The sequence below is a fragment of the Astatotilapia calliptera genome, chromosome 12 (genome assembly GCF_900246225.1).
Source record: "Astatotilapia calliptera chromosome 12, fAstCal1.2, whole genome shotgun sequence".
NCBI classification, from domain to species: domain Eukaryota; kingdom Metazoa; phylum Chordata; class Actinopteri; order Cichliformes; family Cichlidae; genus Astatotilapia; species Astatotilapia calliptera.
Genome location: NC_039313.1, coordinates 38227641 through 38255122, shown reverse-complemented (window position 1 = coordinate 38255122; position 27482 = coordinate 38227641). Strand labels below are relative to the sequence as shown.

Below are 27482 nucleotides of genomic sequence, written 5' to 3'. Positions count from 1 at the left end.
GGTTTTCTTTTATTTATTTCTGCAGTGGTTGTTGTGTATTACTATTTATATTGTCTTTTTCCATTATTGTAATTGTGTATAAAGTTTGATTTGAATGAAAGTTACACTCAAATGCTTTCAGTGTTGCTGTGTTGTGTGTTTTCATGTTTAATGTTTGTATGGAAGACACAGAAAGACATTCAGCTAAAGAAATCTGTGCTAGAGTGACTTTAAAAAATAAATAAACAGAATGTAAATAATGTTTAGTATTTGAGAAGGAAGCTGTTTCTACAGGATCCTGATGGACACTCAAAGGTTTATAAAATGTTCTCATTAGTTGTTTGCAGCAGAAAATCAACCGATGTGAACCAAAACAACAAAAGTGTGTGAGACTACAAATTCTAGAATCAGAACTGCTGATTTCATTACTCTGAACTTTTAAAGGCAGGTTTTGTATCTGAGAGCAGGGACACTTGCTGTGTTCAGTGTGACTCGTCTCTGCAGAAGGTCAGGGCTCTGATAGTTGCAGTTAGCGGGTGACTTACTGGGCAGGTGGATCCTGAGTGTCTGTTGGAGTCAGGGTTCATTATGGTCCTGGTTGCTACTGGAAATAAAGAAACAAAAGGAGGGTGTGTTGTTCAGGAAGTACAGACTGTAGCTCAGCAGGTAGAATTACTAACTGGAAGGTTGGAGGTTTGATCCCTGGCTGCTCCAGTCTGCACGCCACAGTATCCTTGGGCAAGATGTGGAACCCCGACTTCCTCTCCGATGCATCCATCATAGTGTCATTGTTAGAAAAAGAAGTGCTTGTGTGAATGAAGCACGCTGTATAAAATGCTTTGACTGCTCATACAGAAAAGCAGCTCATAAGAACTGGTTCATTTTCCAGATAATTCCACTATTAAGACAACAGACATTTGGGAGGCTTTCTCTGAGATTAACACTGAAAGTCTTGCTGCTCCTCCACAAAATGAACTTCAGATTAAAGACACAGCTCAGCTAAACACAACTCAAACTAATCTACACTATTTTTCTTTATTACGCAGCGTTTTTATAACTATTTCCAGATGTTTCTAAAGATGAAAACAGAATTAAACTCCAGCCTGATGCGTTTCTGAGGTTCCTGACTCTGACCGTCCCTCAAACGCCTCTCTGGGCGTTTCCTTCCGTCGCTTTTACTTTCGCTTTCGTGAATGTTGTGGCGCAGTTGATCGTCTCGAAGTTAAGGTAACGTTAGCAGTCTGTACTGTTTTCCTGGCTGACATCAGCTGTGTGCAGCTTAGTTTCAGCATAAATCTGCTTCGTTTTATGTGAGATCAGAGTCTGGGAACGAGACAGAAACAGTTGATGATCAGCAGCTGAACTCGATGTTACTGTGGATCCACTGACTGATGTCTGTAGGCAGCTTCTCCTGCCTCCATCAGTCTGTGGATGTATGGGCTCAAATTGTGGTCATAAATATTTTGTACTTGTAAATCAGGATTTGTAGGTGGAAAAAGAATTTGTGTGTGAACTACGTGTGAAACTCTGCACTCAAGTTTCAAGTTACAAGTACGTCCCTATTTTTCTTCCTTTCATCTGATTGGCCAATGTCATGTCAATCACAAATTTAACAATCCAATCAGAGAACAGGTGGGTTTGGCTATTGGAGGGGTGCTTTATGAAGCTTCGGGTCCTTGAAGGGAATAAATGCCCCTTTGCATGCCAGCCCAGCGTTTTCCTTCATCACTAGGAAGGAAAACAGTCTGTGGTCGTCCGAGTTTTGTGATTTTTGTGTCACAGGTTTACATGCTTAATACAGGGAACTCCAGAGGACACATAGGACACAGTGTCCCGCTGCACCCACACTGCACACAATGACAGCTGCAGAGTTTGTGTCTGATGTATTAAGTATGAAACACTGTTGGGTTAAAATCTGGTCAGAATGAATCCAGGTGGAGGTGTGTCAGTTTAGGACCACTGGACTAACATCCAAGTGCTCACAATATAAAGTGTATTCTGTAGTAACATCCTGGTGTTGCAGCAACAGTCCCACATGGAAACGTCAACACTCAAACTCAAAATCTCTTTTTGTCAACAATAAAATGACAGCAGACCAATTTGATCAAAGTTGGTAAAAAGCTTCAGAAATTAGTAAAATATTAAAAAGTGTCTTGATGCTCAATCATCCAGGTAAGGGTTAGGTTAGTAATGCTGTGATTGCAGACATTCCCCAACTCTCTGTGAATGGGACTCATGGCCATTGATCAGTGGTTGTTGATCAATGGTCATGACCTCCCAGCCATTGTGCAAATGTCCTGTTTATAAGGTTGGAAACCTGCAGTCAGCTGAGACTGAAGGAGTCACCTGGATGAGTCATGAAACGTTTCTCCCACTGAAAACATCCAGATGAACAGAATCAACTTTTGGGGATTAAAACGTGTCTGAATTAATCAGTGGGTGCTGAGTGGGTCAGTCAGTGTGTCGCTGATTGGTGTTTCCTCTGCAGGTGAAGGTAGAAAGTGTGTGTGAGCTGATGTGAATTGAGCAGCATGGATCAGTGTGAGGACAGAGAGGAGGGAGTCCCTCCCTCTAAAAGCACTCTGTGTGGGGAACATGAGAGCCAGACCAAAGCTCAGAGGTGAGATGACCATCTCTAACTGTCCATGACTCTTCTCCATGTCACAGCTCAGCACTCACATCACTGCTCCATCATTATTCACACTCATACCTCTGTGTGTGTTGTTTTAAAGCCCAGAGCTGTGGGGCGTACCAGGCTCAGCTGGACATAACCCTGAAACTAATCCAGAACCTGGACCTGAACCCAGCTGTGTTTCCTTGAAGAGCAACGAGTCGAAGGATATTCGTGTAAACTTTAACAAAAGACTGTTATGTGACAAAGAGTAAGTACATTATTTTTATGAGATTGTTCATCATGTCTTTAATTTAATATTTCCAGTTTTTCCTTCCTGTCTCATGAAGCTGTTTTCTTTTAGGATCAATAAGAGGCCAGAATCTCCTGGACCTGAACCCAGCTGTGTTTCCTTAAAGAGCAACAGGTCGAAGGATTTTGGTGTTTACTTTAAAGGCTGTTCTTCTGCTGCTGAGAGGTAATGTGTGTCTAGATGTTGTTCCTGACTCTGTATTTCTGAATAAATCCTCATGTTTAATATCAGCTCAGCTCTTTTTCACACACATTTCTATGTTGGTATGTGAAGCGGTGTGTGTTGGAGTGTTTCCACAAACACAGCAGTCAGAGTGGAAAGAGTGGATGTTGTAGGAGGTGTTTGTGTAGTGAAGAGGCTGAGTGTCTGTAGGACTCCAGCTGCTCCAGCAGGTGTCTCCTTTGTGCTTTGCTTCAAACACAGTGTAGGGAGGAGCTTCCACTCAGGTGTTTCAGGTGTTGCTGGATGGAGGAGGACAAATAGTTTTTCCCTTCAGTGACACTTCAGCAGCTCAATGTTCTGGGAGATGTTTGTCTTTATGAAGGTTTATGGATTCTTGTTCTTACTTTGGTTAAACTGAGCAATACATTTTCCATCTAACATTTAAAGTAAATTTCCAGGTGAATAAAAGATCTGCAGCTGCAGCCTCTGTGATGTTTCACAGTCTGAAAGTAACAAATTCAACCAGAGTTCAAACAAAGGCTTAATATACGTGTGTGTTTGATATAATGCCAACAAGTACAAACAGGTGTTCTTACAGGTCTTAATCACAGAGCTCTGATAAGTCTGGTGACTTTCACACTCAGCAATTTTGCTGCCTTTTATTTTATATTGGCCTTTTTAAAGCCCTTCAAAGTCTCCCACATTCATACAGAGCTTTTAACACCAAACTCCTTTACAGTCCTTCTCCTCTCACACACGATCACACGACTGATTTGTCTGCAGCAGCTGTGTTACTGCTAGTATTTTATTATGTGTGTAATCTCCTCATATTGTTCCTATGGTTTAGTTTGACTTCCTTCTGCAAACTCAGCTGCTCTGTTGCTGATACACGTCTCCATGAATATGATTGATCAGATGCTGCCAACACCATGTGTTTCATGTGAGCGCTCAGCTGAAACCCTGGGTTGACTTATCGAGTTATTAACAAGCTTCACGTGACTGTGAATGCTAAAGTGAATCCAGATAAAGGAAAGAGACCCTGCTAATGTTGGACTCACTTCTTAGTGTAGATCCCAGGAGGAAGTTCAACATAGCCATTCTTTGTGCTAGCTCGACCAAACCTGAGACCACAGTGCAGGATAATGATCATCATCTGTCTCTGTCAAGGACATTTAAAATCCACAAATAACAAACATAATTATATTTGATCATTAAAAATATGTTTTCAATTAAAAAAGCATGAGCACACTGGTGGATTACAGAAACATGAAAACTCGTTAACAGTAAAGTTAATTTAGACGTAAACAAAGTGTCAAACATACTTAAGTAGAAGGACTGATGTTTGTGTTAAAATACCCTCTTAAAGCTGAAATAATGATTCAACTTCTTTACTCAAGTAAAGGTAAAAGAGTACAGGCTCTGAAATGTACTCACAGTATTAAAGTAAAAACTCCATCTTTGAAGGAAATTTCTGCCAGTTTTTGAGCAAAGTTACCTGAATTTCTACCTCCAACATTAATATGAGAAAATTATCTGAACTTTTATTCTAATGAATTTAATCAGCTTGAACATTTTGTAGCACAAAAGTAGAAAAAACCCAAAGGGAATAAAAAATAGCTCAATTAGCTGTTGCCTGCATTGTAGATGGGTGGCTTTGCCTCAACACCTAAACAAGAAAATGAGTTTAGTCAAGTATTAAAGTGGGATTGAAGAGGTCAGGAAACCAGAGATCAGGTGTTGTGGTGCAGCATGGTCACAAGAATCATTTAGAAATGGGTCGAAATATTTTCTCTTCTAGATTTTTTGCACAGTCTGATGTGCTGCTGCTCTGAGGTTTACTGCTCTCTGTGTGCTTAGAAAACTGTGAGGTACAAGTAGATTTGACACAAGTTATAATGGCTGATTTCCATATAACGGTGGAATACAGGGACTTAATCGTTAAGTAAGAAGAAAGTTTGAAGCCTAATCTTAAAAGTAGAGATAGTGTCTGTCTCCTGAATCCAAACTGGAAGCTGGTTCCACAGAAGAGGGGCCTGAAAACTGAAGGCTCTGCCTCCCATTCTACTTTTAAATACTCTAGGAACAACAAGTAGGCCTGCAGAGCGAGAGCAAAGTGCTCTAATAGGGTGATATGGTACTACAAGGTCATTAAGATAAGATGGGGCCTGATTATTTAAGACCTTGTATGTGAGGAGCAGGATTTTGAATTCTGGATTTAACAGGAAGCCAATGAAGGGAATAAAGGAGAAATCTGCTCTCTCTTTCTAGTCCCTGTCAGGACTCTTGCTGTAGCATTTTGGATCAGCTGAAGGCTTTTCAGGGAGTTTTTTGGACTTCCTGATAATAATGAATTACAGTCGTCCAGCCTGGAAGTAATAAATGCATGAACTAGTTTTTCAGCGTCACTCTGAGACAGGATATTTCTAATTTTAGAGATGTTGCACAAATGGAAGAAAGCAGTCTTACATATTTGTTTAATATGTGCATTGAAGGACATGTCCTGGTCAAAAATGACTCCAAGGTTCCTCACAGTGTTACTGGAGGCCAAGGTAATGCCATCCAGAGTAAGAATCTGCTTAGATACCATATTTCTAAGGTTTTCAGGGCCGAGTATAATAACCTCAGTTTGATCTGAATGAAGAAGCAGAAAGTTAGCGGCCATCCAGGTCTTTATGTCTTTAAGACATTCCTGCAGTTTAACTCATAGGTGTGTGTTTTCTGGCTTCATGGACAGATAGAGCTGGGTGTGCTATGTCTTCTGATGATGCTGCCTTGGTGATTTCAACATCCATGTCTGCTGTGACTCTAAACTTCTGGTCAAGGACTTTTTAAATATTATTGACTCTTTTAACTTGACCCAGTGGGTTACTGGTCCCACTCATGAAAAAGGTCACACACTAGACTTGGAGCTTTCCCACAGGCTGGATGTGTGCGTCACTGAAATATCTGAGTTGTGCATCTGCGATCATCTTCCTGTGTTGTTCACAGAGATGGGCAGTAACGCGTAATCTGATTACTTTTTTCAAGTAACGAGTAAAGTAAGGGATTACTATTACAAAAACGATAATTAGATTATCGTTACTTTCCCGTAGGAACGCTGCGTTACTGCGTTACTAAAACCGTGATTTTTTGCGAGAATGTCTCACGACAGTAATCAAGTGCGGCGTTAGTGACAACAGCTGTGTGCAGATCAACAGTGGATCATATATCGAGTGCAGGAGAGAGTATGAGTGTGCAGCGTTTAAAGCGTGGAAGTACTGACCTTACTTTGAGTTTGATTCCATAAAAAGTGACAAAAACATTAGCGTCCGTTGTGCGTGGGAAGAAAACTTCTTTTTACAGCGAAAAAAACCCCTAAACTTCCAAGCAAGCACCGAGTGCGCAACGACGTAATGGGAAACTCACAGAGAAACTCGCGGATACTTCCATTGACCGCTGCACACCTGCACCAGGGTAAACCTCCGCCTACCCCACTCCTGCTTTACAGGTGAAAATAGAGCAACAGGACCGCTGAGTCTTTGACTTTATTTACTTTCTGCTGTGTTTTACTTGTATCTATTTGAAAGACTGAGTGTAAACACAACAAATATTTTATTTTATGTGCTGGAATGTGTAGAAAATAGGTTTAAATGTTAAACTAATTTATTCAAGTCAGAGAATGTTGCATATAATTAAATCTTTGCTTGATGCATAAAGTTAAAAGATTAAAACTAATAAAACAAGTTAAAAAAAAGAGACTTTTCCATTTGATTACATTTTGTATGATGGATTATGTAGAAAAAGTAGAATTGGGCTGAAAGATCTATCGCTTTATCACCTCTTCAGGTTGTAAATCGTGTTTTTAAAATGTAACTAAGTAACTAAGTAATTAATTACTTTTGAAAATGAGTAATCAGTAAAGTAACGGGATTACTTTTTTGGGGAAGTAATCAGTAATTAGTTACTGATTACTTTTTTCAAGTAACTTGACCAACACTGGTTGTTCACTCTAACTATGCGCCGCTCGGTAGATAAGCCGTGTGCCTCAGCGCGTAAAAAGCGAGCGCTTAATGCTCTAACAGCGCCGCTTTTTCTGCTGCCTTTATGGACTCTGGAATAATGAACTCCAGCTGTTAAAGTGTTGAGGACCTTTCGGACTTTCTTCATTCTACCTGCACTGATATTTTGGACTCTATTGCTCCGTTCAGGACTCTGCGCACTCAGCATTTATCAGAGCTGTGGTTGAATGAACATGCGCGCTCCCTTAGACGTGACTGTAGACGCGCTGAAAGTAGATGGAAAAAGGACAGATTGTATGTTTCTCTACAGATTTTAAGGACTTTCTGTCTTTCTGCTCACCAAGAAGCTGTAAAACCTGCAGACACAGTTTGTCTTAAACTTAGTGTCAGTAAACAGTCACAGGCCTCAGGTACTTTTTAATGTCCTCAATCGCTTTCTTCGTTCATGTGATAATGTCAGAGTCATTTCTTCACCAAGTATTTGTGATGATTTTTTAGCATTTTTAACAACAAGCTTCTATCTATTAGGGCTCTTGTCTCGCCGACTGCTGCCTCAGATCCGAGTCTTTCTCCTGTGTGCTCAGCTGTCTTAGAGCAGTTTGATCCCGTCTCCCTTAATGACTTGACTGCAGTCGTTTGTAACCTAAGATCATCACACTGCCCCTCTGATTGTCTCCCCCCAACTACTCTTTCAAGGATTGTCAGGTTGGAGATCGGCCTATAATTAGCTAAGACAGCTGGGTCTAGGGATGCTTTTTGAGTAAAGGTTTAACCAGGGCTGGACTGGGACAAAAAATTGGCCCGGGCATTTTGACTAGAGACCGGCCCACCAGGATAAACATTGAAAATGTGACGTCATCCATCCATCCATCTTCATCCGCTTTATCCGGGGCCGGGTCGCGGGGGCAGCAGCCTAAGCAAAGAGGCCCAGACCTCCCTCTCCCCAGCCACCTCCTCCAGCTTATCCGGGGGAACACCAAGGCGTTCCCAGGCCAGCCGAGAGATATAATCTCTCCAGCGTGTCCTGGGTCTGCCCCAGGGCCTCCTCCCGGTGGGACATGCCTGGAACACCTCACCCAGGAGGCGCCCAGGGGGCATCCTTGTCAGATGCCCGAACCACCTCAGCTGGCTCCTTTCGATGTGGAGCAGCAGCTGCTCTACTCTGAGCCCCTCCCGGATGGCCGAACTTCTCACCCTATCTCTAAGGGAGAGGCCAGCCACCCTTCGGAGGAAGCTCATTTCTGCCGCTTGTATCCGCGATCTCGTTCTTTCGGTCACTACCCACAGCTCGTGGCCATAGGTGAGGGTAGGGACGTAGATCGACCGGTAAATTGAGAGCTTCGCTTTTACACTCAGCTCCCTCTTCACCACGACGGACCGGTGCAGCGTCCGCATTACTGCAGCCGCAGCCCCAATCCATCTGTCGATCTCCGGCTCCCTTCTCCCATCACTCGCGAACAAGACCCCGAGATACTTGAACTCCTCCACTTGGGGCAGGAACTCATCCCCGACCCGGAGAGGGCACTCCACCCTTTTCCGGCTGAGAACCATGGCCTCAGATTTGGAGGTGCTGATCCTCATTCCCGCTGCTTCACACTCGGCTGCGAACCGTTCCAGTGCGAGCTGGAGGCCCTCACCCGATGAAGCCAACAGAACCACATCATCTGCGAAAATCAGAGATGAGATTCTGAGGCCACCAATGTGTGACGTCATTCAGGGGTAAAACCGCAAACGATTCTGGGAACTTGTGGCAAGAGGTACTAGTGCACGCAGGCGTTCAATTGAACTCAGTTACACAGCGATAAAAAGAAACCCAAAAAATGGCAAGAAGCTGTTGTATTATTAACTGCAATAGCCGGTCGCATGACAGCCACGGGAAGCCGAAGGGTAAAGAGATCGTTTTTTTAATCGGATTACGTCGTTGAAGAGAAATTTTTTAAGCCATGTTTCCGAAGTAAGAGCCGACGGATGATCTGGATATACCAAATATAACGTCTCAGAACACTCCAGCTCACATGTTAGTCTGCTCCAAGCATTCCCACAAAAGTCAGTGTTTTGTAGTAGTTAATACGTCATTTTTCTTAATATAATTGGTGATATAGGTTACAAGCAAGTCTGGCGCTGAACAGAAATTGTCGCGCTATGCTCCTTTATTTATTGTGCATAAATAGTGAATTGTCCTGACACAATATTGCGTTTCGCTTCTGTTATTACCATGGTACATTGACAAAGGCTACGTTCACACTGCAGGCGAAAGCGCATTAAATCCGATTTTTTTGACCCTATGCGACTCATATCCGATCATGGTGTGACAGTGTGAACGGCACAAATCCGATATTTTCAAATCCGATCTGGGTCACTTTCGTATGTGGTACTGAATCCGATACATATCCGATGTTTCAGAAAGCGACTGCTGTGTGAACGGTCATGTCGCATTAAATCCGTCTTTTAATTCACTGACACAAGACAGACGCCAATTATCAGCGCCGGAGAAGACATCGTGCACGCTTCCTGGCCATCCGGTGAAACTGTTAGGAAGACAACGTTGGAGAAACGTGAACATTTTATTTGTACTGTATAATCTCCAGATTCTGACAGAAATCTGCAGCTATCCTTTGAAGCACCGCTCCTCTAAAACAGCAATAAGGATCAATATTATGTTATCTGCATTATTATGTAAATAACAAAATAACTTAAAGCAAAAATTGGGAAACGTGAAGTCCGAAGTCTTTATATTAAGGCCATCAGTCAAACATATTGTTGGCTCTGGGTCTAAACAGAGCGCGTTGCGCATGCGGGCCGCTTTGAGCGTTCACACTAGAGCGCGTTTGCTGTCGCATTTTATTTGTAGTGTGAACGAGCAGACAAAAAAATCGGATTTGATCAAAAATTCGGAATTGAGCATCAAGACCTGCAGTGTGAACGTAGCCAAAAACATATACTTTTATTCACAGGGTAAAACAGTTGTTTTGTATCACTAATTGTCCAGTGCGATTACAACATACAATATTATTGTCATTGCTACATTTCTGTAATGCTACCAGAAATTATTTCCACTACTAATTAATTACCGTTGAGCTCAAAGGTTATATTAATAAACGGTTAACGAATGTGTATTCATGACGACGGTTTGTGAGACTGGTAAACTTACCTTTGTTCGTACGATGGTCTTTCGTTCTACACGGTGCATTTCAAGGTCCTGTACCCATCCGTCGGTAAACTGTACCTGGGCTTGTTGCAGTGACCTGAAGTTACTAAACTTCATGAGTGTATGCACTCACTCCAAGAACCGTATAATTAAAAATCTGAGCGTGGTGAAAGTTGGGCAGCACGCTGACGTCTTTTGTCTACTCTGTGTGCTCGTAAGGGTCTGACCCTTTCACTCCTTTGATTTTTTCCTCGTATCTTTTCTTTGTCTTTTCGTCGAGTATGTCTTTTTACGGACCGGCATTGTTCTCCTTTTGTTTTGTACATTACTTTTTTGTGTGGCAAAGAAAAAACAAGAAGGTATTGGAACCGGAGAATGAACGTTTTGCGGTGCTGCAAACGCTTGCATTTGATGCGGTACTTGGATTGTTTTGCCACGAGTTCCCGGCATGCAATGCGCAAAAATCACGTGATTGCTAAACAAGGGGGAGGGTGCATCCAGCCTCCTCGGCTGTAATTGGTCCAGCCCAGAGTCGATCATGACCAATTGGCCAATCCAACACCTTTCATTATATATACCCTTCCTAAAAAAAATAAATAAATCCATCGGCCCATAAAAACAAAAAATCGCCAGCGGCCCACCGGGCAAATGCCCGGTATGCCCGATGGCCAGTCCAGCTATGGGTTTAACTACAGCCAGCTAGGGATGGGTACCGTTTAGATTTGAAAACCTGCTAAATCAGAATCAGTTGCTGATGATGGCTTTTTTCTTTTACATTAATCATGTATAATCTTAACTCAAAGTGAACATAGACTTGATTGAAGTAACTAAGATCAGCCAATTCAAAATGATAATTCAATCAACTCTGAGTTCATGGCTAGACTCAGTTTGTTGGCCCTGCACCTTAAAACTATTCCCTGTTTGTCCCTCATGTTTTTTGGATATTGTTTTCACATCTTATGTCACGGCTAGCGGGGCGAGCCATGTTGAATCTAATAAAGGACCCAAGATGCCGACACTGCTGTGACGTGAGTGAGCTTTATTGAAACGGTGAAGTGCAGTGGAGATGGCCGGTGCAGAAGCTAAGATAACCTCTAATGAAAAACTAAAAAACTAACCTGAAACCTTAAACGGAGACACGGGGAGACAACACAGACGAACCAGCAACAAGCAGGAGAAAACAAAGGGCTCATATACACAAAAGAGCCATCAGGGAATGAGAAAAGGGAGACACAGCAGGATTCATTGGACATAAACAGACAAGGGGAAGCAAAAGTAGACACACTAACGTAGGACATGGCACTGTCAAAATAAAACAGGAAGTGAACACAGAGACACAATACTAACACAGTACAGAGGGAACACAGAAACCAAAACCTCAGAACTAGAAAATCTTAATCAGAATGAAATTGTAACAAAAGACAATGACAATCAAAACAAAACCACTGAGTCCACAGACTCGGGACATACATCTGCTCAAACTGTGGTCATAAATATTTTGTACTTGTAAATCAGACTGTGTAGTTGTGAACTGAGTTTTGTAACATTGTAAAACAAAATATCTGAAAAGTTTATGTTTTTGCGTTCATTGGTTTGTGTGTGTAAAAATGTAAAAAATATAATAAATGTAAGAAACATTAGAACTACTTTTGCTGACACAAAGTTTGGCGAGCACTGCAAGTTGGCACTTTAAACCAGTCACTGATATAAAGAGAGCACCTTGTTCCAGGGCATCTGAGCATGGAGGGAAAGCTTTATGCAGGAGATGGTAAGAGCTGTTGGGACTAAAGAAACTGAGCAGAAAACTACAGACATCTGGAAACTGAGTTGTTAATTCTCAGTGGGATCACCAGGACTAGCAAAGCTTCACCATGACAGTCATCTGATTGACTGAACCCATCCAAACATCACTTCATGGACCTTTAGCTTGTGTCTGTGTGTGGACAGACATAACATGAGCTAATTATTCATTACTCCTCCACAGAGTGGACCAGGAGAGAGCAGAGGTTTCCACTGGTCAGTCTGCACAGCAACATCAAACACACCTGGACTCTGTGGTTATGGTTTGTAGTACTACGTTTACATTTGTTCTTTTCAGTCACCTCTATGCTGCACTTTGTGGACCAGAGGATTGTCAGTGTGTCCAACATACATCAGAGTTTGGGCTCCATGATTTCAGTCAGATTGGGGTGACTGTAGCTCAGGAGGTGAGCAGATCAGCTACTAGTCAGAAGGTTTGTGAATCAAACCCTGGCTGGCAAATGTACTGGGTAACGTACTAAACCCAAGCTGCCCTCTGATGCATCCATCAGAGTGTGAAAGAAAGTATTTAAGCATAGAACAATGTGCTTGGTTGAATGAGGCATGTTGTATAAAATGCTTTGTGTGCACAGAGTATCAAAGAGAGCTATATAAGAACCAGTCCATTTACCACTGGGTAATTCATATAGTCTTCTTTTCCAGCGGCTGGAGGACAACATCACCATGTTTGTGAAGAATGAGCTGAAGAAGATCCAGAAGCTTCTGAGTCCAGATCACCCAGAAACTTTAAAGAGCCAGATGGAGGATGAGGAGATGTTTGAAGGTGAGGATGAAGATGAAAGAAAGAGCTGCAGAGAAGCATTTCTGAAGATCACACTCCACTTCTTGAGGAGACTTAAGCAGCATGAGATGGCTGACCATCTGCAGAGCAGTAAGAGAATTTCTCTAAAGACTGAATATTGATCTTTCCTAATAGCTCAAGAAATGGACCAATAGACATTCATCCTTTCAGGGTACTGAAAGGCTATGATATTTATTATATAATATTTTTTCTGAATTTCTTACCTTCAGAAATATTTGCTCCACTCTGTAAACGTGAACTTAAAGCCCAACTGAAGAAGAAGTTCCAGTGTGTGTTTGAGGGCATCGCTAAAGCAGGAAGCCCAACCCTCCTGAATCAGATCTACACAGAGCTCTACATCACAGAGGGAGGGACTGCAGAGGTCAATGAGGAACATGAGGTCAGACAGATTGAAACAGCATCCAGGAAACCAGACAGACCAGAAACAACAATCAGACAAGAAGACATCTTTAAAGCCTCACCTGGAAGAGACGAACCAATCAGAACAGTGCTGACAAAGGGAGTGGCTGGCATTGGGAAAACAGTCTTAACACAGAAATACAGCCTGGACTGGGCTGAAGACAAAGCCAACCAGGACATCCAGTTCATATTTCCATTCACTTTCAGAGAGCTGAATGTGCTGAAAGAGGAAAAGTTCAGCTTGGTGGAACTTGTTCATCACTTCTTTAATCAAACTAACGAATCAGGAATCTGCAGGCTTGAAGACTTCCAGGTTGTGTTCATACTTGATGGTCTGGATGAGTGTCGACTTAATTTGGACTTCAACAAAACTAAAATCCTGACTGAAACCAGAAAGTCCACCTCATTGGATGAGCTGCTGACAAACCTCATCAGAGGGAACGTGCTCCCATCTGCTCGCCTCTGGATAACAACACGACCTGCAGCAGCCAATCGGATCCCTCCTCAGTGTGTCGACATGGTGACAGAGGTCAGAGGGTTCACTGACCCACAGAAGGAGGAGTACTTCAGGAAGAGATTCAGAGATGAGGAGCAGGCCAGCAGGATCATCTTCCACATCAAGAAAGCTCGAAGCCTCCACATCATGTGTCACATCCCAGTCTTCTGCTGGATCACTGCTACAGTTCTGGAGGATGTGCTGGAAACCAGAGAGGGAGGAGAGCTGCCCAACACCCTGACTGAGATGTACATCCACTTCCTGGTGGTTCAGGCCAAAGTCAAGAGGATCAAATATGATGGAGGATCTGAGACAGATCCACACTGGAGTCCAGAGAGCCGGAAGATGATTGAGTCTCTGGGAAAACTGGCTTTTGATCAGCTGCAGAAAGGAAACCTGATCTTCTATGAACCAGACCTGACAGAGTGTGGCATCGATATCAGAGCAGCCTCAGTGTACTCAGGAGTGTTCACACAGATCTTTAAAGTGGAGAAACAACTGTACCAGGACAAGGTGTTCTGCTTTGTTCATCTCAGTGTTCAGGAGTTTCTGGCTGCTCTTCATGTCCACCTGACCTTCATCAACTCTGGACTCAATCTGCTGGAAGAGCAACAAACAAGCTCTCAGACAGAGAAATACTTCTACCAGTGTGCTGTGGACAAGGCCTTACAGAGCCCCAATGGACACCTGGACTTGTTCCTTCGTTTTCTCTTGGGTCTGAAGACTAAACAAACTCGTTTGCAAGGCCTGATGACACAGACAGGAAGTAGCTCACAGACCAATCAAGAAGCAGTTCAGTACATCAAGGAGAAGCTCAGTGAGAATCTGTCTGCAGAGAAAAGCATCAATCTGTTTCACTGTCTGAATGAACTGAATGATCGTTCTCTGCTGGAGGAGATCCAACAGTCCCTGAGATCAGGACATCTCTCCACAGATAAACTGTCTCCTGCTCAGTGGTCAGCTCTGGTCTTCATCTTACTGTCATCAGAAAAAGATCTGGATGTGTTTGACCTGAAGAAATACTTTGCTTCAGAGGAGGCTCTTCTGAGGCTGCTGCCAGTGGTCAAAGCCGCTAAAAAAGCTCTGTAAGTTACAAAGTTTTTATTATTTAATTTGGTTGGTTTGTTATGGAAAAACACACTGCCATCAACTTCTGTTTTGTTTTTGTCAAAATCACTGTAATATAATCACTGTACCTTTATATACACGTGACTTGTATTAATGCTGCTGCCCTCTTGTGGCTAAAGTGTAATTATGTTATTGTTATTAGGGAGGATTTGAGAGTAACATGCCAAGTGAGTCAGCACCTTCGCTTTAGCTTAAAAAATCCAAATTCTTACGTCATCAGTTATAGTTGCATGTATTCATTATCATAATTTAACCTTTAATATTGATGTCTTAAATTTATTTTGATTAAACTAGCAATAATTTTATGGTTGTATTAAATAAATACATCACTAATGAATTATTTATTTCAGTGATTAATTAAAAATGTATATAATTAATTAAAAAAAATATATTGATAATTAATTATCAGTTAATTTCATTTAAAATAATTCATTATGTATTTATGTACAATTCAAATTAGTTAATTACATATTTAATCAATTATTGGTTTGTTTTCTATTTTAATTATTTTACTGACACATTTAATGAATTATTTAATGATGTATTTATTTAATTCACGTTGCTACTCCTGGCCCTGCATCGCTGTTCATAAATACATTTTATTTGTCAGCTTCACCCATCAAAGTCAGGGGGCGGGGTTAATGCTGACCAAGTCAAAACCATTGCTTTGGTCTGGTGGGCGTTCTTTTAGTGGGCTTTTCTCAATACTAAGTAGGCCTACACACCAGGGTTTGGACATGTGTGGACCCAAACTATACTTAAACTTTACCCTTTTTTGTGTGTCACCAAATACACTTTTAATATTTTCTAGACAAGAATGTAGTGGCATAATCTTTAACCTCTTTTGGCTCCAAACAGAAGTGACAGACTTGAGCAGGGTTCATTTAAAGGCTGACAGAAGTGGAGTGGTGACGGGGAGATGTTTGACAGGACAGTGTTTCAGCCTCCACAGGTTCATGTTGTGCTCCATCAGTCAGTGAAGATGAAGTCAGTGCTGATGAGGCTGTAGAGTGTGTGAGGGATGTGAATGAGGATGATGAAGATCTGATGATAGCAGATAAAAACAGGCTGCAGAGACTTTGAGCCATACAGGGCACACAGTGTGTGTACAGAACAGCTGAAATCATTATGGAGGCCTCACTGGAATATGGAAGCATCACAGTACAGCTTCAGTGAAGCTTTAAAGTCTCTGATATGAGATGAGAAATGAAGCAGCCAGAGCTTTTTCATGAGTGGAAATCCACTGTGACTGTGAGCTGCTGCTACAGCCTCCAGATTAGCCAGCAGCTCATCCTGCTCAACATTTTCTCACAAACTTTAATGGACGTGTGATGTTTTCAGCTGGAGTGATGGTCAGGGTGGCCTCCCTCTGCTCTTCTTCTCCTCTTCCTCCACCTTCCACTTTGTAGACGCTCCCTGAGCACTGGTCTCACAGCCAGCTGCACATAGAGACCAGTGTTGTTAGTCCAGGTCAGAAGATGACTTGTTGGAATGAAAATGAGCTTGTAGTTTGTCTGCTTTAATGATGTGACTGGAAAAAGGTGTTGGACTTCAAATATGTCCATTTCTTTCACACTTCACCTTTAAAAGTGAAGCCATGTGGTTCCTGGAAGGAAAAACACGACTTTTTCAAGTCTTTGTCCTGTTTTTATGATAAATGTACGACTTTAATGTGAAACATTCAGAGTTTTTTCTCTTGTTGTGTTTGTTTGAAGCTGCTTCCTGTTGGCTTCAGCTGTTTGGAGTTTCCATTTTCTAAACTTCTACATTCTGAACCTTCTTCAGCTCTGAACAGATGATGAAACACTGAATGATTTCAAGCTCACACTTTGTCTAATAAACTTACATCTTTCATTCTTTATACAGATTGGAGAGCTGTGGTTTGTCAGAGATCAGCTGTGATTATCTGGCAGCAGCACTGAAGTCCAACCCCTCCCATCTGAGACAGCTGGACCTGAGCTCCAACAACAAGCTGCAGGATTCAGGAGTGAAGCATCTGTGTGGTTTCCTGGAGAGTCCAGGATGTGGACTTGAAACTCTGAGGTCAGTCAGCATGTTTTAGTTGTGCTGAGATGAATATGATGTGAAAGTTGTGCTGACACTAAACTGCAGACATCAGGCTGATATTATACTGATCCACACTGAGGATCTTCATGGTAAAGTCTGTTTTCTTCTTCTCTGGTTTAGTCCATTGACTGCAGCAGAACAATGTTCACATTTCAAACCTTCAAAGAAGAAGAAAAATCCTCCACTGGATAATTCACTGTGAAACTCTCCAACTCTTCATTCCACCTTAAAGTCTGTCTGACACTGAAATCCAAAGCAAAATGTGCGTTTGCTTTACAGACAGCAGTCCAACACAAACATACACACATCATCCAAAACACAGTCCAACATCCAAATCTCCTCCACTGCCAGCATGAATGATGGGAAAGAGAAGGAGGAACACTCTGACATTCAGGGTTAGAATGAGTTTCATGAAGCAGACTGTGAAGATCAAAGCTGCATTAGAAAGCTTACATGAATGAATGAGTGGACAGAAGTGGACAGAGATCATCTGAAGCACTTCAAAAGCTTTAAATCAGCACATTTCTCTTTGTTCTTTATCAACTCTGTTAGTTTCTCTCAGTTTTCTGTGGAATGAAGCTAACAGCAGGCTAATAAGATGCTGACCAATAGGTTTCTATTAAAGGTTGTAATTTGTATATGAAAAAGTGCTTTGGCTCAGCAGGGATCAGCTTACAGGTAGAATACAGCTGCTGGATGGGATTAGCATGTCATAGCTATCTACCAAACTGCTAACTGGGGGATTTCAGGCCATCTATGGATCATTTTTGCTAACTGTTTATTCAGCTTAGGCTCACAGGGCTGCAGCCTGTGCCCTAGCTGTCATAGGGCAAGAGGCGTGGTCCACCTGCACAGGTGAGCAGTCCATCACAGGGCCAACAGAGAGAGACAGAGAAGCACTCTCTCACATCCACACCTACAGCCAATTTAGAAGCACCAATGAACCTAAGCAGCATTTCATTGGACTGTGGGAGAACATCCAACCTCCACAGAAAGGCCAACAAGCTTCAACCTACAACCTTCTTGCTTTAAGGCACTAGTGCGAACCACTTTTCCCCATTTCAGCCCAAATCCTGCATCTTCCTGTTTCTGACTCCAGGCCAGCTCCACTAACACTTTCTCATCAGACACTGCCACCTAGTGGAGGAAGTCTTAGTTCCATTTGAAGCTTCAGATTACAGTTAGTTCCTTTACAAAGAGGTGGAGGTGGTGGGGCCACAGCACCATCATCACTGAGTGCCATAGGACACTTAACCTTTGTTTCCATATGCTGGGAACTTCCTGTTGTTCCAAGGAGGACTGGAAAATGTGTGAAAATCTGCCAGTCAGTTCCTCACAGCACACTTCAATCATTTCCCTCCCACAGCATCAGGACCAGGGCTTTTTCTCTCTTTGGTCCCACTAAGAGATTTCCACACAAACACCTCATCAGTGGGACTCTCAGAGCTACCAGCCCTTTGCTACAATCACAAAGCTCTTCATTGAAATCAATGATATCAAAGCTGGAATCAAATGAGTCCAAGTCTTCTGCTGATTCAGCATCACATTCATCTTTGCTCCTTGTCCTGCATCCCCACCATGGACTTCATTCCTTTCCAAGCCAGCCTTGAGTGCCCTTTATTCAGCTCATCCTCTGCTTTACTTTTACACCTGATTTTAGCTGCTTTATCTATCTTTCAACAAGTTTCTGTGTCTCAATCTTTTTCTTCTCTCCCTCATAACAAGACAGCTTCTTCTGCCTGAGAACATGTTGGAGTGATTTACTAATCCAGTGCTGCTTATTGGGGAAAATACTTCCTGTTTCCAAAGTAATCCCCATTTTCCCCAGAAAGAAATGTAAGTAGAAATCGATGATCTAAGTGAGAACATGAGCCTTTAAAACGTCCCAGTGGGTGCAGTCAAAGCAGTCCCTCAGTCCCAGTATACAGTCTTTGGTCCAGACTGGAACAACTGTGTGCCCAGTTTGAGCTCTCTTCAGTCCTGTGACCTGACAGACCCAGAGGGGCCATCACATCACATTTAGAAGCTCCCCTAATGGAGCCACAACACATGTCCAATACTTAGTCTGTCTTGTTGGACCAACTGGAAGAAATGATTCAAGGACTTAGTCACAGAACAGAGATTCAAATCTCCAAAATCCAACTGGCTGCATCAGGACATATAGTCTGAAACTCTGCACAGTTTCCTGTTTGAAGCTGCTTCCTGTTGGCTTCAGCTGTTTGGAGTTTCCATTTTCTAAACTTCTACATTCTGAACCTTCTTCAGCTCTGAACAGATGATGAAACACTGAATGATTTCAAGCTCACACTTTGTCTAATAAACTTACATCTTTCATTCTTTATACAGATTGTGGGGCTGTGGTTTGTCAGAGATCAGCTGTGATTATCTGGCAGCAGCACTGAAGTCCAACCCCTCCCATCTGAGAGAGCTGGACCTGTCGGGAAACAACCTGAAGGATCCAGATGTGAAGCAGCTGTCTGATCTTCAGCAGAGTCCAGACTACAGACTGGAGACTCTGGTGTAAGTAGAGTGATGGAGTGAGTGGGTGGTGCTGTCAGCAGTATTGTACTAAACACAGTCAGTATGAAACAAAGATCCAGTGTTTCAATTCAATTCAATTCAATTCAATTTTATTTATATAGCGCCAAATCACAACAAAAGTCGCCTCAAGGCGCTTCATAGATACAGAGAAAAACCCAACAATCATATGACCCCCTATGAGCAAGCACTTTGGCGACAGTGGAAAGGAAAAACTCCCTTTTAACAGGAAGAAACCTCCGGCAGAACCAGGCTCAGGGAGGGGCGGCCATCTGCTGCGACCGGTTGGGGTTAGAGAAGGAAGACAGGATAAAGACATGCTGTGGAAGAGAGACAGAGGTTAATAACAGATATGATTCAATGCAGAGAGGTCTATTAATACATAGTGAGTGAGAAAGGTGACTGGAAAGGAAAAACTCAATGCATGATGGGAATCCCCCGGCAGCCTACATCTATTGCAGCATAACTAAGGGAGGATTCAGGGTCACCTGGTCCAGCCCTAACTATATGCTTTTGCAAAAAGGAAAGTTTTAAGCCTAATCTTAAAAGTAGAGATAGTGTCTGTCTCCTGAATCCAAACTGGAAGCTGGTTCCACAGAAGAGGGGCCTGAAAACTGAAGGCTCTCCCTCCCATTCTACTTTTAAATACTCTAGGAACAACAAGTAGGCCTGCAGAGCGAGAGCGAAGCGCTCTAATAGGGTGATATGGTACTACAAGGTCATTAAGATAAGATGGGGCCTGATTATTTAAGACCTTGTATGTGAGGAGCAGGATTTTGAATTCAATTCTGGATTTAACAGGAAGCCAATGAAGGGAAGCCAAAACAGGCGAAATATGCTCTCTCTTTCTAGTCCCTGTCAGGACTCTTGCTGCAGCATTTTGGATAAGTTGAAGGCTTTTCAGCGAGTTTTTTGGACATCCTGATAATAATGAATTACAGTCGTCCAGCCTGGAAGTAATAAATGCATGAACTAGTTTTTCAGCGTCACTCTGAGACAGGATATTTCTAATTTTAGAGATGTTGCGCAAATGGAAGAAAGCAGTCTTACATATTTGTTTAATATGTGCATTGAAGGACATGTCCTGGTCAAAAATGACTCCAAGGTTCCTCACAGCGTTACTGGAGGCCAAGGTAATGCCATCCAGAATAAGAATCTGGTTAGATACCATATTTCTAAGATTTTCAGGGCCGAGTACAATAACCTCAGTTTTATCTGAATTAAGAAGCAGAAAGTTAGCGGCCATCCAGGTCTTTATGTCTTTAAGACATTCCTGCAGTTTAACTAATTGGTGTGTGTCATCTGGCTTCATGGACAGATAGAGCTGGGTGTCATCAGCATAGCAGTGAAAATGTATGCTATGTCTTCTAATGATACTGCCTAAGGGAAGCATGTATAATGTAAACAGAATTGGTCCTAGCACTGAACCCTGTGGAACTCCATAATTAACCTCAGTGTGTGAAGAGGACTCTCCATTTACATGCACAAATTGGAGTCTATTAGATAGATATGATACAAACCACTGCAGCGCAGTACCTGTAATACCTACAGCATGTTCTAATCGCTCTAATAGGATATTATGGTCAACAGTATCGAATGCTGCACTAAGGTCTAGCAGGACAAGCACAGAGATGAGTCCACTGTCAGAGGCCATAAGAAGATCATTTGTAACCTTCACTAAAGCTGTTTCTGTGCTGTGCTGAGCTCTGAAACCTGACTGAAACTCTTCAAATAAACCATTCCTCTGCAGATGATTTTTTAGCTGTTTGACGACTACTCTTTCAAGGATTTTTGATATGAAAGGAAGGTTGGAGATTGGCCTATAATTAGCTACGACTGCTGGGTCTAGAGATGGCTTTTTGAGTAAAGGTTTAACTACAGCCAGCTTGAAGGCCTGTGGTACATAGCCGATTATTAGAGATAGGTTGATCATATTTAAGATCGAAGAATTAATTAATGGCAGGACTTCTTTGAGCAGTTTTGTAGGAATGGGGTCTAAAAGACATGTTGATGGTTTGGAGGAAGTAATTATTGAAGTTAACTCAGAAAGATCAATTGGAGAAAAAGAGTCTAACTTAACATAAATGGTACTAAGAGTAGCTGTAGATAATATTACATCTGTGGGATGATTATTGGTAATTTTTTCTCTAATGATAAAAATTTTATTTGTGAAGAAGTTCATGAAGTCATTACTAGTTAACGTTAAAGGGATGGTTGGCTCAAAAGAGCTCTGACTTTTTGTCAGCCTGGCTACAGAGCTGAAGAGAAACCTGGGGTTGTTCTTATTTTCTTCAATCAGTGATGAATAGTAAGATGTTCTGGCTTTGCGGAGGGCTTTCTTATAAAGCAGCAAACTATTTCTCCAGGCTAAATGATGATCCTCTAAATTTGTGACACGCCATTTCCTCTCCAGATTATGAGTCATCTGCTTTAGGGTACGTGTTTGAGAATTATACCACGGAGTCAGGTACTTCTGATTAAAGACCTTAGTTTTCACTGGAGCTACAGTATCCAGAGTCGTACGTAGTGAGGAGGTGAAATTATTAACAAGATAATCGACCTCTGTTGGGGTAGCGTTCAGATAGCTGCTCTGCTCTGTGTTGGTACAGGGCATTGGAGATGATAACAGTGGGTGGATTATATTCTTAAACTTAGTTACAGCACTTTCAGAAAGACATCTACTTTGATAAAGTCTACTCTTTACCGCTGTGTAATCAATTATTGTAAATGTAAATGTTATCAGGAAATGATCAGACAGGAGAGAGTTTTCAGGAAACACTGTTAAATGTTCAGTTTCTATGCCATATGTTAAAACAAGATCTAGAGTGTGATTAAAGTGGTGGGTGGGTTCTTTTACATTTTGAGAGAAACCAATTGAGTCTAATAACAGATTAAATGCCATGTTGAGGCTGTCATTTTTAGCATCTACATGGATGTTAAAATCACCCACAATAATTATTTTATCTGAGCTCAGAACTAAATTAGATATAAAGTCTGAGAAATCAGACAGAAACTCTGTGTAAGGCCCAGGTGGACGATAGATGATAACAAGTAAGACTGGTTTCTGAGTTTCACAGCTGGGGTGGACAATGTTAAGCATCAGGCTTTCAAATGAATTAAAAGTCTGTCTTGGTCTTTCATTAATTAATAGGCTGGTGTGAAAAATTGCTGCCACACCGCCCCCTCGGCCTGTGCTTCGAGATTTCTGGTAGTTAGAATGACTCGGGGGTGTTGATTCATTTAAACTAACATAATCATCCTGCTGCAACCAGGTTTCTGTAAGGCAGAATAAATCAATTTGTTGATCAATTATTAAGTCATGTACTAACAGAGACTTGGAGGAGAGAGACCTAATATTTAATAATCCACATTTCACTGTTTTACTCTTTGGTTCAGATGTGGATACTGTATTGTTCTTTCTTTGTGATTGTTTATGTTTAAGTTGTTTGTTGCTGGTTTTTAGTTTGTTTTTTGTCTTTTTGGAAGCTGACACAGTCTCTATGGAGATGGGTTTTTGGGGGGGTAGCAGGAGGAGAGAAGCTGCAGAGAGGCGTGTAAGACTGCAACTCTGCTTCCTGGTCCCAACTCTGGATAGTCATATTTTGGGGGGTTTAATAAATTTGTCCATATTTCTAGAAATGAGAGCTGCTCCATCCAAAGTGGGATGGATGCTGTCTCTCCTAACAAGACCAGGTTTCCTCCAGAAGGTTTGCCAATTATCTATGAAGCCCACATCGTTTCTGGGACACCACTCAGACAGCCAGCAATTTAAGGAGAACATGCGGCTAAACATGTCACTCCTGGTCTGATTGGGGAGGGGACCAGAGAAAACTACAGAGTCCGACATTGTTTTGGCAAAGTTGCACGCCGATTCAATATTGATTTTAGTGACCTCCGATTGGCGTAACCGGGTGTCATTACTGCCGACGTGAATTATGATTTTACTGAATTTACGTTTACCCTTAGCCAGCAGTTTTAAATTTCCTTCAATGTCGCCTGCTCTGGCCCCTGGAAGACAATTGACTATGGTTGCCGGTGTCTCTAGCTTCACATGTCTGAGAACAGAATCGCCAATTACCAGAGTTTGACCCCCGGCGGGTGTGTCGCCGAGTGGGGAAAAACGGTTAGACACATGAACGGGTTGGTGGTGTACCTGGGGCTTCTGTTTAGGTCTATGCTTCCTCCTCACCGTGACCCAGCCGCCCTCTTTCCCCAGCTGCTTGGGGTCTGCCGGGGAACAGCAAGCGGGGCCTACGCTATCTTCGGCTGCACCAGCTACAGGGGCCTGGCTAGCTACGGGTGAATGAAGGGTGCGAAGCCGAGTCTCCAATTCAGTAATCCTGGCCTCCAGCGCTGCAAATATGCTACATTTGTTACATATATCATTACTGCTAAAGGAGGCCGAGGAGTAACTAAACATCTGACACAATGAGCAAGAAAGTGCAGGAGGGACAGGTGAAGTAGCCATGGTGCTAACGAGTCGGCTACGAGCTAAGCTAAGCTAGCGAGACAGTACAGAGACAGTGAGTGAATACTTTGGCTATAAATTAGGTAGTGAGTAAACAGAAAGTGTGCTTCGGATGAAGCACGTGAAGATTATACTATGAAAGAAGAATGTATTTAAAAGTTGTTAATTAAATTGCTAAGCAAATAAGCTACTCAGAAACACCACTGTGTTTGAGCAGGAACAGGAAGTGATACTCTACCACAGAGCGAGCGAACACCAAGTGTGGTGACAGGCTTCAGGATTGGACACAAACACTTCCTGTTTCTGACCTTTATGGTCACCATAGTAACGGCTGACACGCTCTGATCAAACACTGTCAACAGCCAATCAGCTCTCTGAACAAAGCAGCACGCAGACCAATGACTGCATTCATTTCCAAGTTTAAAGCAGTGAAGAACACAGTCTGTAGGTGAGGAAGAATTTAGTGAGAGCAGATGTTTGGATGGAATTCCTCCAGTTAACAGCTGGAACCGTCCATCTGGATTGTTGGGCTTGTTGTTGGGGTTCCTACAGAGCTCAGAGTGGACACACCAAGGTTCTTCTAATGAATGAAAGTCCAAACTCAAACTAGGAGGGAAAAACATTTTCATCAACTTCAATAAAAATCCAAAGATTAGAAAAAGTGAAGCAACAATGAGTCCTAGTACAGTCCCAGCACTGAAGTCCCTGCTGCTCTTTATACTGGATGTGCTGCATCACTGACTGACAGCTGATGAAGAGTCTCTGGAAACACTCGTTTATCTCCTCTGCTCTTCCTTCTTCTCTCTGCAGGTGGAGCTGATGATGGTAAACAGGACGGTGTGTGTGCTGAGAGAGGAGGAGCTGTGTCCTGATGATCCAGAGAGGTTGAAGCAGTAGCAGCTTGTGTGTAGAGACGCTCTGACTGGGCCATGTTACTGGGAGGTGGAGAGGAGAGCTTCATCCAGCAGTGACTGACAGAGGAATGAGAAGAAGTGCAGATGACTGTCAGTGCTGCAGAGTGAACTGCTCTGAGAACAGCTCCACTGTCAGACACAATGTAGAGTCCAGCATCATCCCTGTGTGTCCCTCTGGATCTGACAGAGGATCATCAGTGTATCTGGACTGCTCTGCTGCTGCTCTGTCCTTCTACAGTCTCTGCACAGTCTCTGTCTGACTCTGGCTTCAGACCCTCCTGGATCAAACTCACCTGGAAAGACTTTCAAACATCACTCAATAGATTTGAATACAGAATATATTTGATATATACTGTAGATGTACTGTAGAGTTGCAGTTTGTCACTTGTAAATACAGTCTGTGAGCAGCTGTGAGCTGAAAGATCTTTCTAGAAACAGGAAATGTTTTCACTCTTCTGTTGCTTTTTCATATATTTCCACAACATTAATATTGATCCCACCTGCCTCACCTGTTTCATGCTTTTATACATAATAACAGGACACGTGTGGTCTGAGCGCTGCTGTGGTTGCTGTGCTGCACGTCTTCATTTAGATAACAGAGACATCTAGTGGTTCAGAGGGAGAACTGCAGGAGGTGGAGCTGTGTTTTAGCATGGAAAACTTTTTATCTTTTAGGCGCAGATACAAATATGACAAGTATCAGTGTAAGATACAAAAGGTCACATCAGTCAGCAGAGGGAACAGTGATCACACAGCAATGTAAGAATAGAAACATAACAGTGAATCTGTTTTCTATTTTAATTATTTTACTGACACATTTAATTAATTATTTAATAATGTATTTATTTAATTTACGTTGCTACTCCTGGCCCTGCATCGGTGTTCATAAATACATTTCATTTGTCAGCTTCACCCATCAAAGTCAGTGGGCGGGGTTAAGTCAAAACCATTGCTTTGGTCTGGTGGGCGTTCTTTTAGTGGGCTTTTCTGTCACGGCCTGTGTGGCAGACTTTGATGAGGGGAAGGACGACCCAAATGCTGGACTCTTTAATGAGGTCAGTGCGTTTATTTACAGTGATGCAAAATAATCCAAACAACAATAAATCCCCAGTGCGTTCCCGACTCTGACATGTCCTCTTGCCAGTGTTAGTGTTCTTTGTCTCCACTCCTCAGTGTCTGAGCACCCCGTGCTCGCTGCCCTCTCGTCTCCACACTCCTCCTGGGGAATAACAAAGAGGCAGCCGTCAGCAACACCACAATGCAGCAGACTAACCTTAACTAACTCGCCAAGAGACTAACGTGAAGTTACGCAATGATCCAGCATCGGAGACAGCTCCACCACACTCCTAAGTAGCTCCTCTGACGAGGCTTGATCAGCTGCAGGTGTGAGTAATTCTCCTCCGCAGGTGTGGCCAGGCTCCTGGCTGACACACCCAGGCTGTGTCCCAATTCGAAGTGTACTTCAAATGCATACTCCAAATGCGCTGTCGATTTCCCCAAATATCAAGCGTGGTCCGGTGCACGCTTCGTGGTCCCATATATCCCACAATTCATAGTGCGGCGGTGGGTGTGGATAATTTTGCCGCAAAATACGGCAGAAGGGAGCAGAAGAGTTTTTCTTTTTTTTTTCCAAACTTTATTGAAATTATAAAGCGAACAGTCAGTCATTCCAGTTCAGTTTGTACAGTAGACATATAAGGCAAATAAGATTAACAATATACAGTACAATGAAATAAGAAGGATAAATAAATAAAGGAGAAAAAAAAGGGGGGATGTGACAGACTTCATAACAACTTTGTACTTGAAAGTTGTGACAGCTCATTCGTTAAACATTTCTGAATGAATTTCAATCAATGATAAACCTTTTTTTATTGGAAGTTAATTTAAGAGAGTTTAAGTAATATTCAATTTCAATCAAAAACAAATTAAATGATGGGGTTGAATTTTGAAATTTACATTTATGTATGTGGAATTTCCCTAATAAGATGGAGCGGCCGAAGAGTGGACTGTCAAAAGTACTGAATATGACGTCACTTATTTATGTGCGAATGTTTAATAATTAAAGTCAGTTATATATATATATATATATATATATATATATATATATATATATATGGTTCACGCCTACTGGCTGAAGAAGCTGACTGCACTCCACGAGCGTCTGGCAGCACAAATGAACCAGCTGCTAGTTAACGAGAGACACCCGGAATGGCTAACTGAAGGCCGGACGGTCCTGATCCCCAAGGACCCCAAGAAGGGACCGGTCCCCTCCAACTACCGACCAATAACCTGCCTCAGTACTACATGGAAGCTCCTGTCAGGCATCATATCGGCTAAGATGAACAGGCACATGGGTCAATACATGAGCGGGACACAGAAAGGAATTGGCAAGAATACCAGAGGTGCAAAACACCAGCTACTGGTAGACAGAACAATCAGCCGAGACTGCAAGACCAGACTGACCAACCTGTGCACTGCCTGGATTGATTACAAGAAGGCCTATGACTCAATGCCCCACAGCTGGATACTGGAATGCCTAGAATTGTACAAGATCAATGGGACCCTAAGAGCCTTCATCAGGAACTCAATGGGGATGTGGCGTACAACACTAGAGGCCAACTCCAAGCCCATAGCACAA

The 27482-nt window shown here is 42.4% G+C and overlaps 1 protein-coding gene across 1 annotated transcript; it reads left to right on the top strand.

Annotated features, from left to right (window-relative positions):
- The first annotated feature begins 2573 nt into the window (after nt 1-2573).
- Nucleotides 2574-14818, top strand: LOC113033027 (protein NLRC3-like). Its single transcript, XM_026186283.1, has 6 exons — nt 2574-2599; nt 2712-2861; nt 2955-3068; nt 12196-12274; nt 12675-12903; nt 13044-14818. Exons 4-6 carry the CDS (start codon nt 12272-12274, stop codon nt 14816-14818), a joined length of 2007 nt encoding a protein of 668 aa, XP_026042068.1. The 5' UTR covers nt 2574-2599; nt 2712-2861; nt 2955-3068; nt 12196-12271.
- The last annotated feature ends 12664 nt before the right edge of the window (nt 14819-27482 follow it).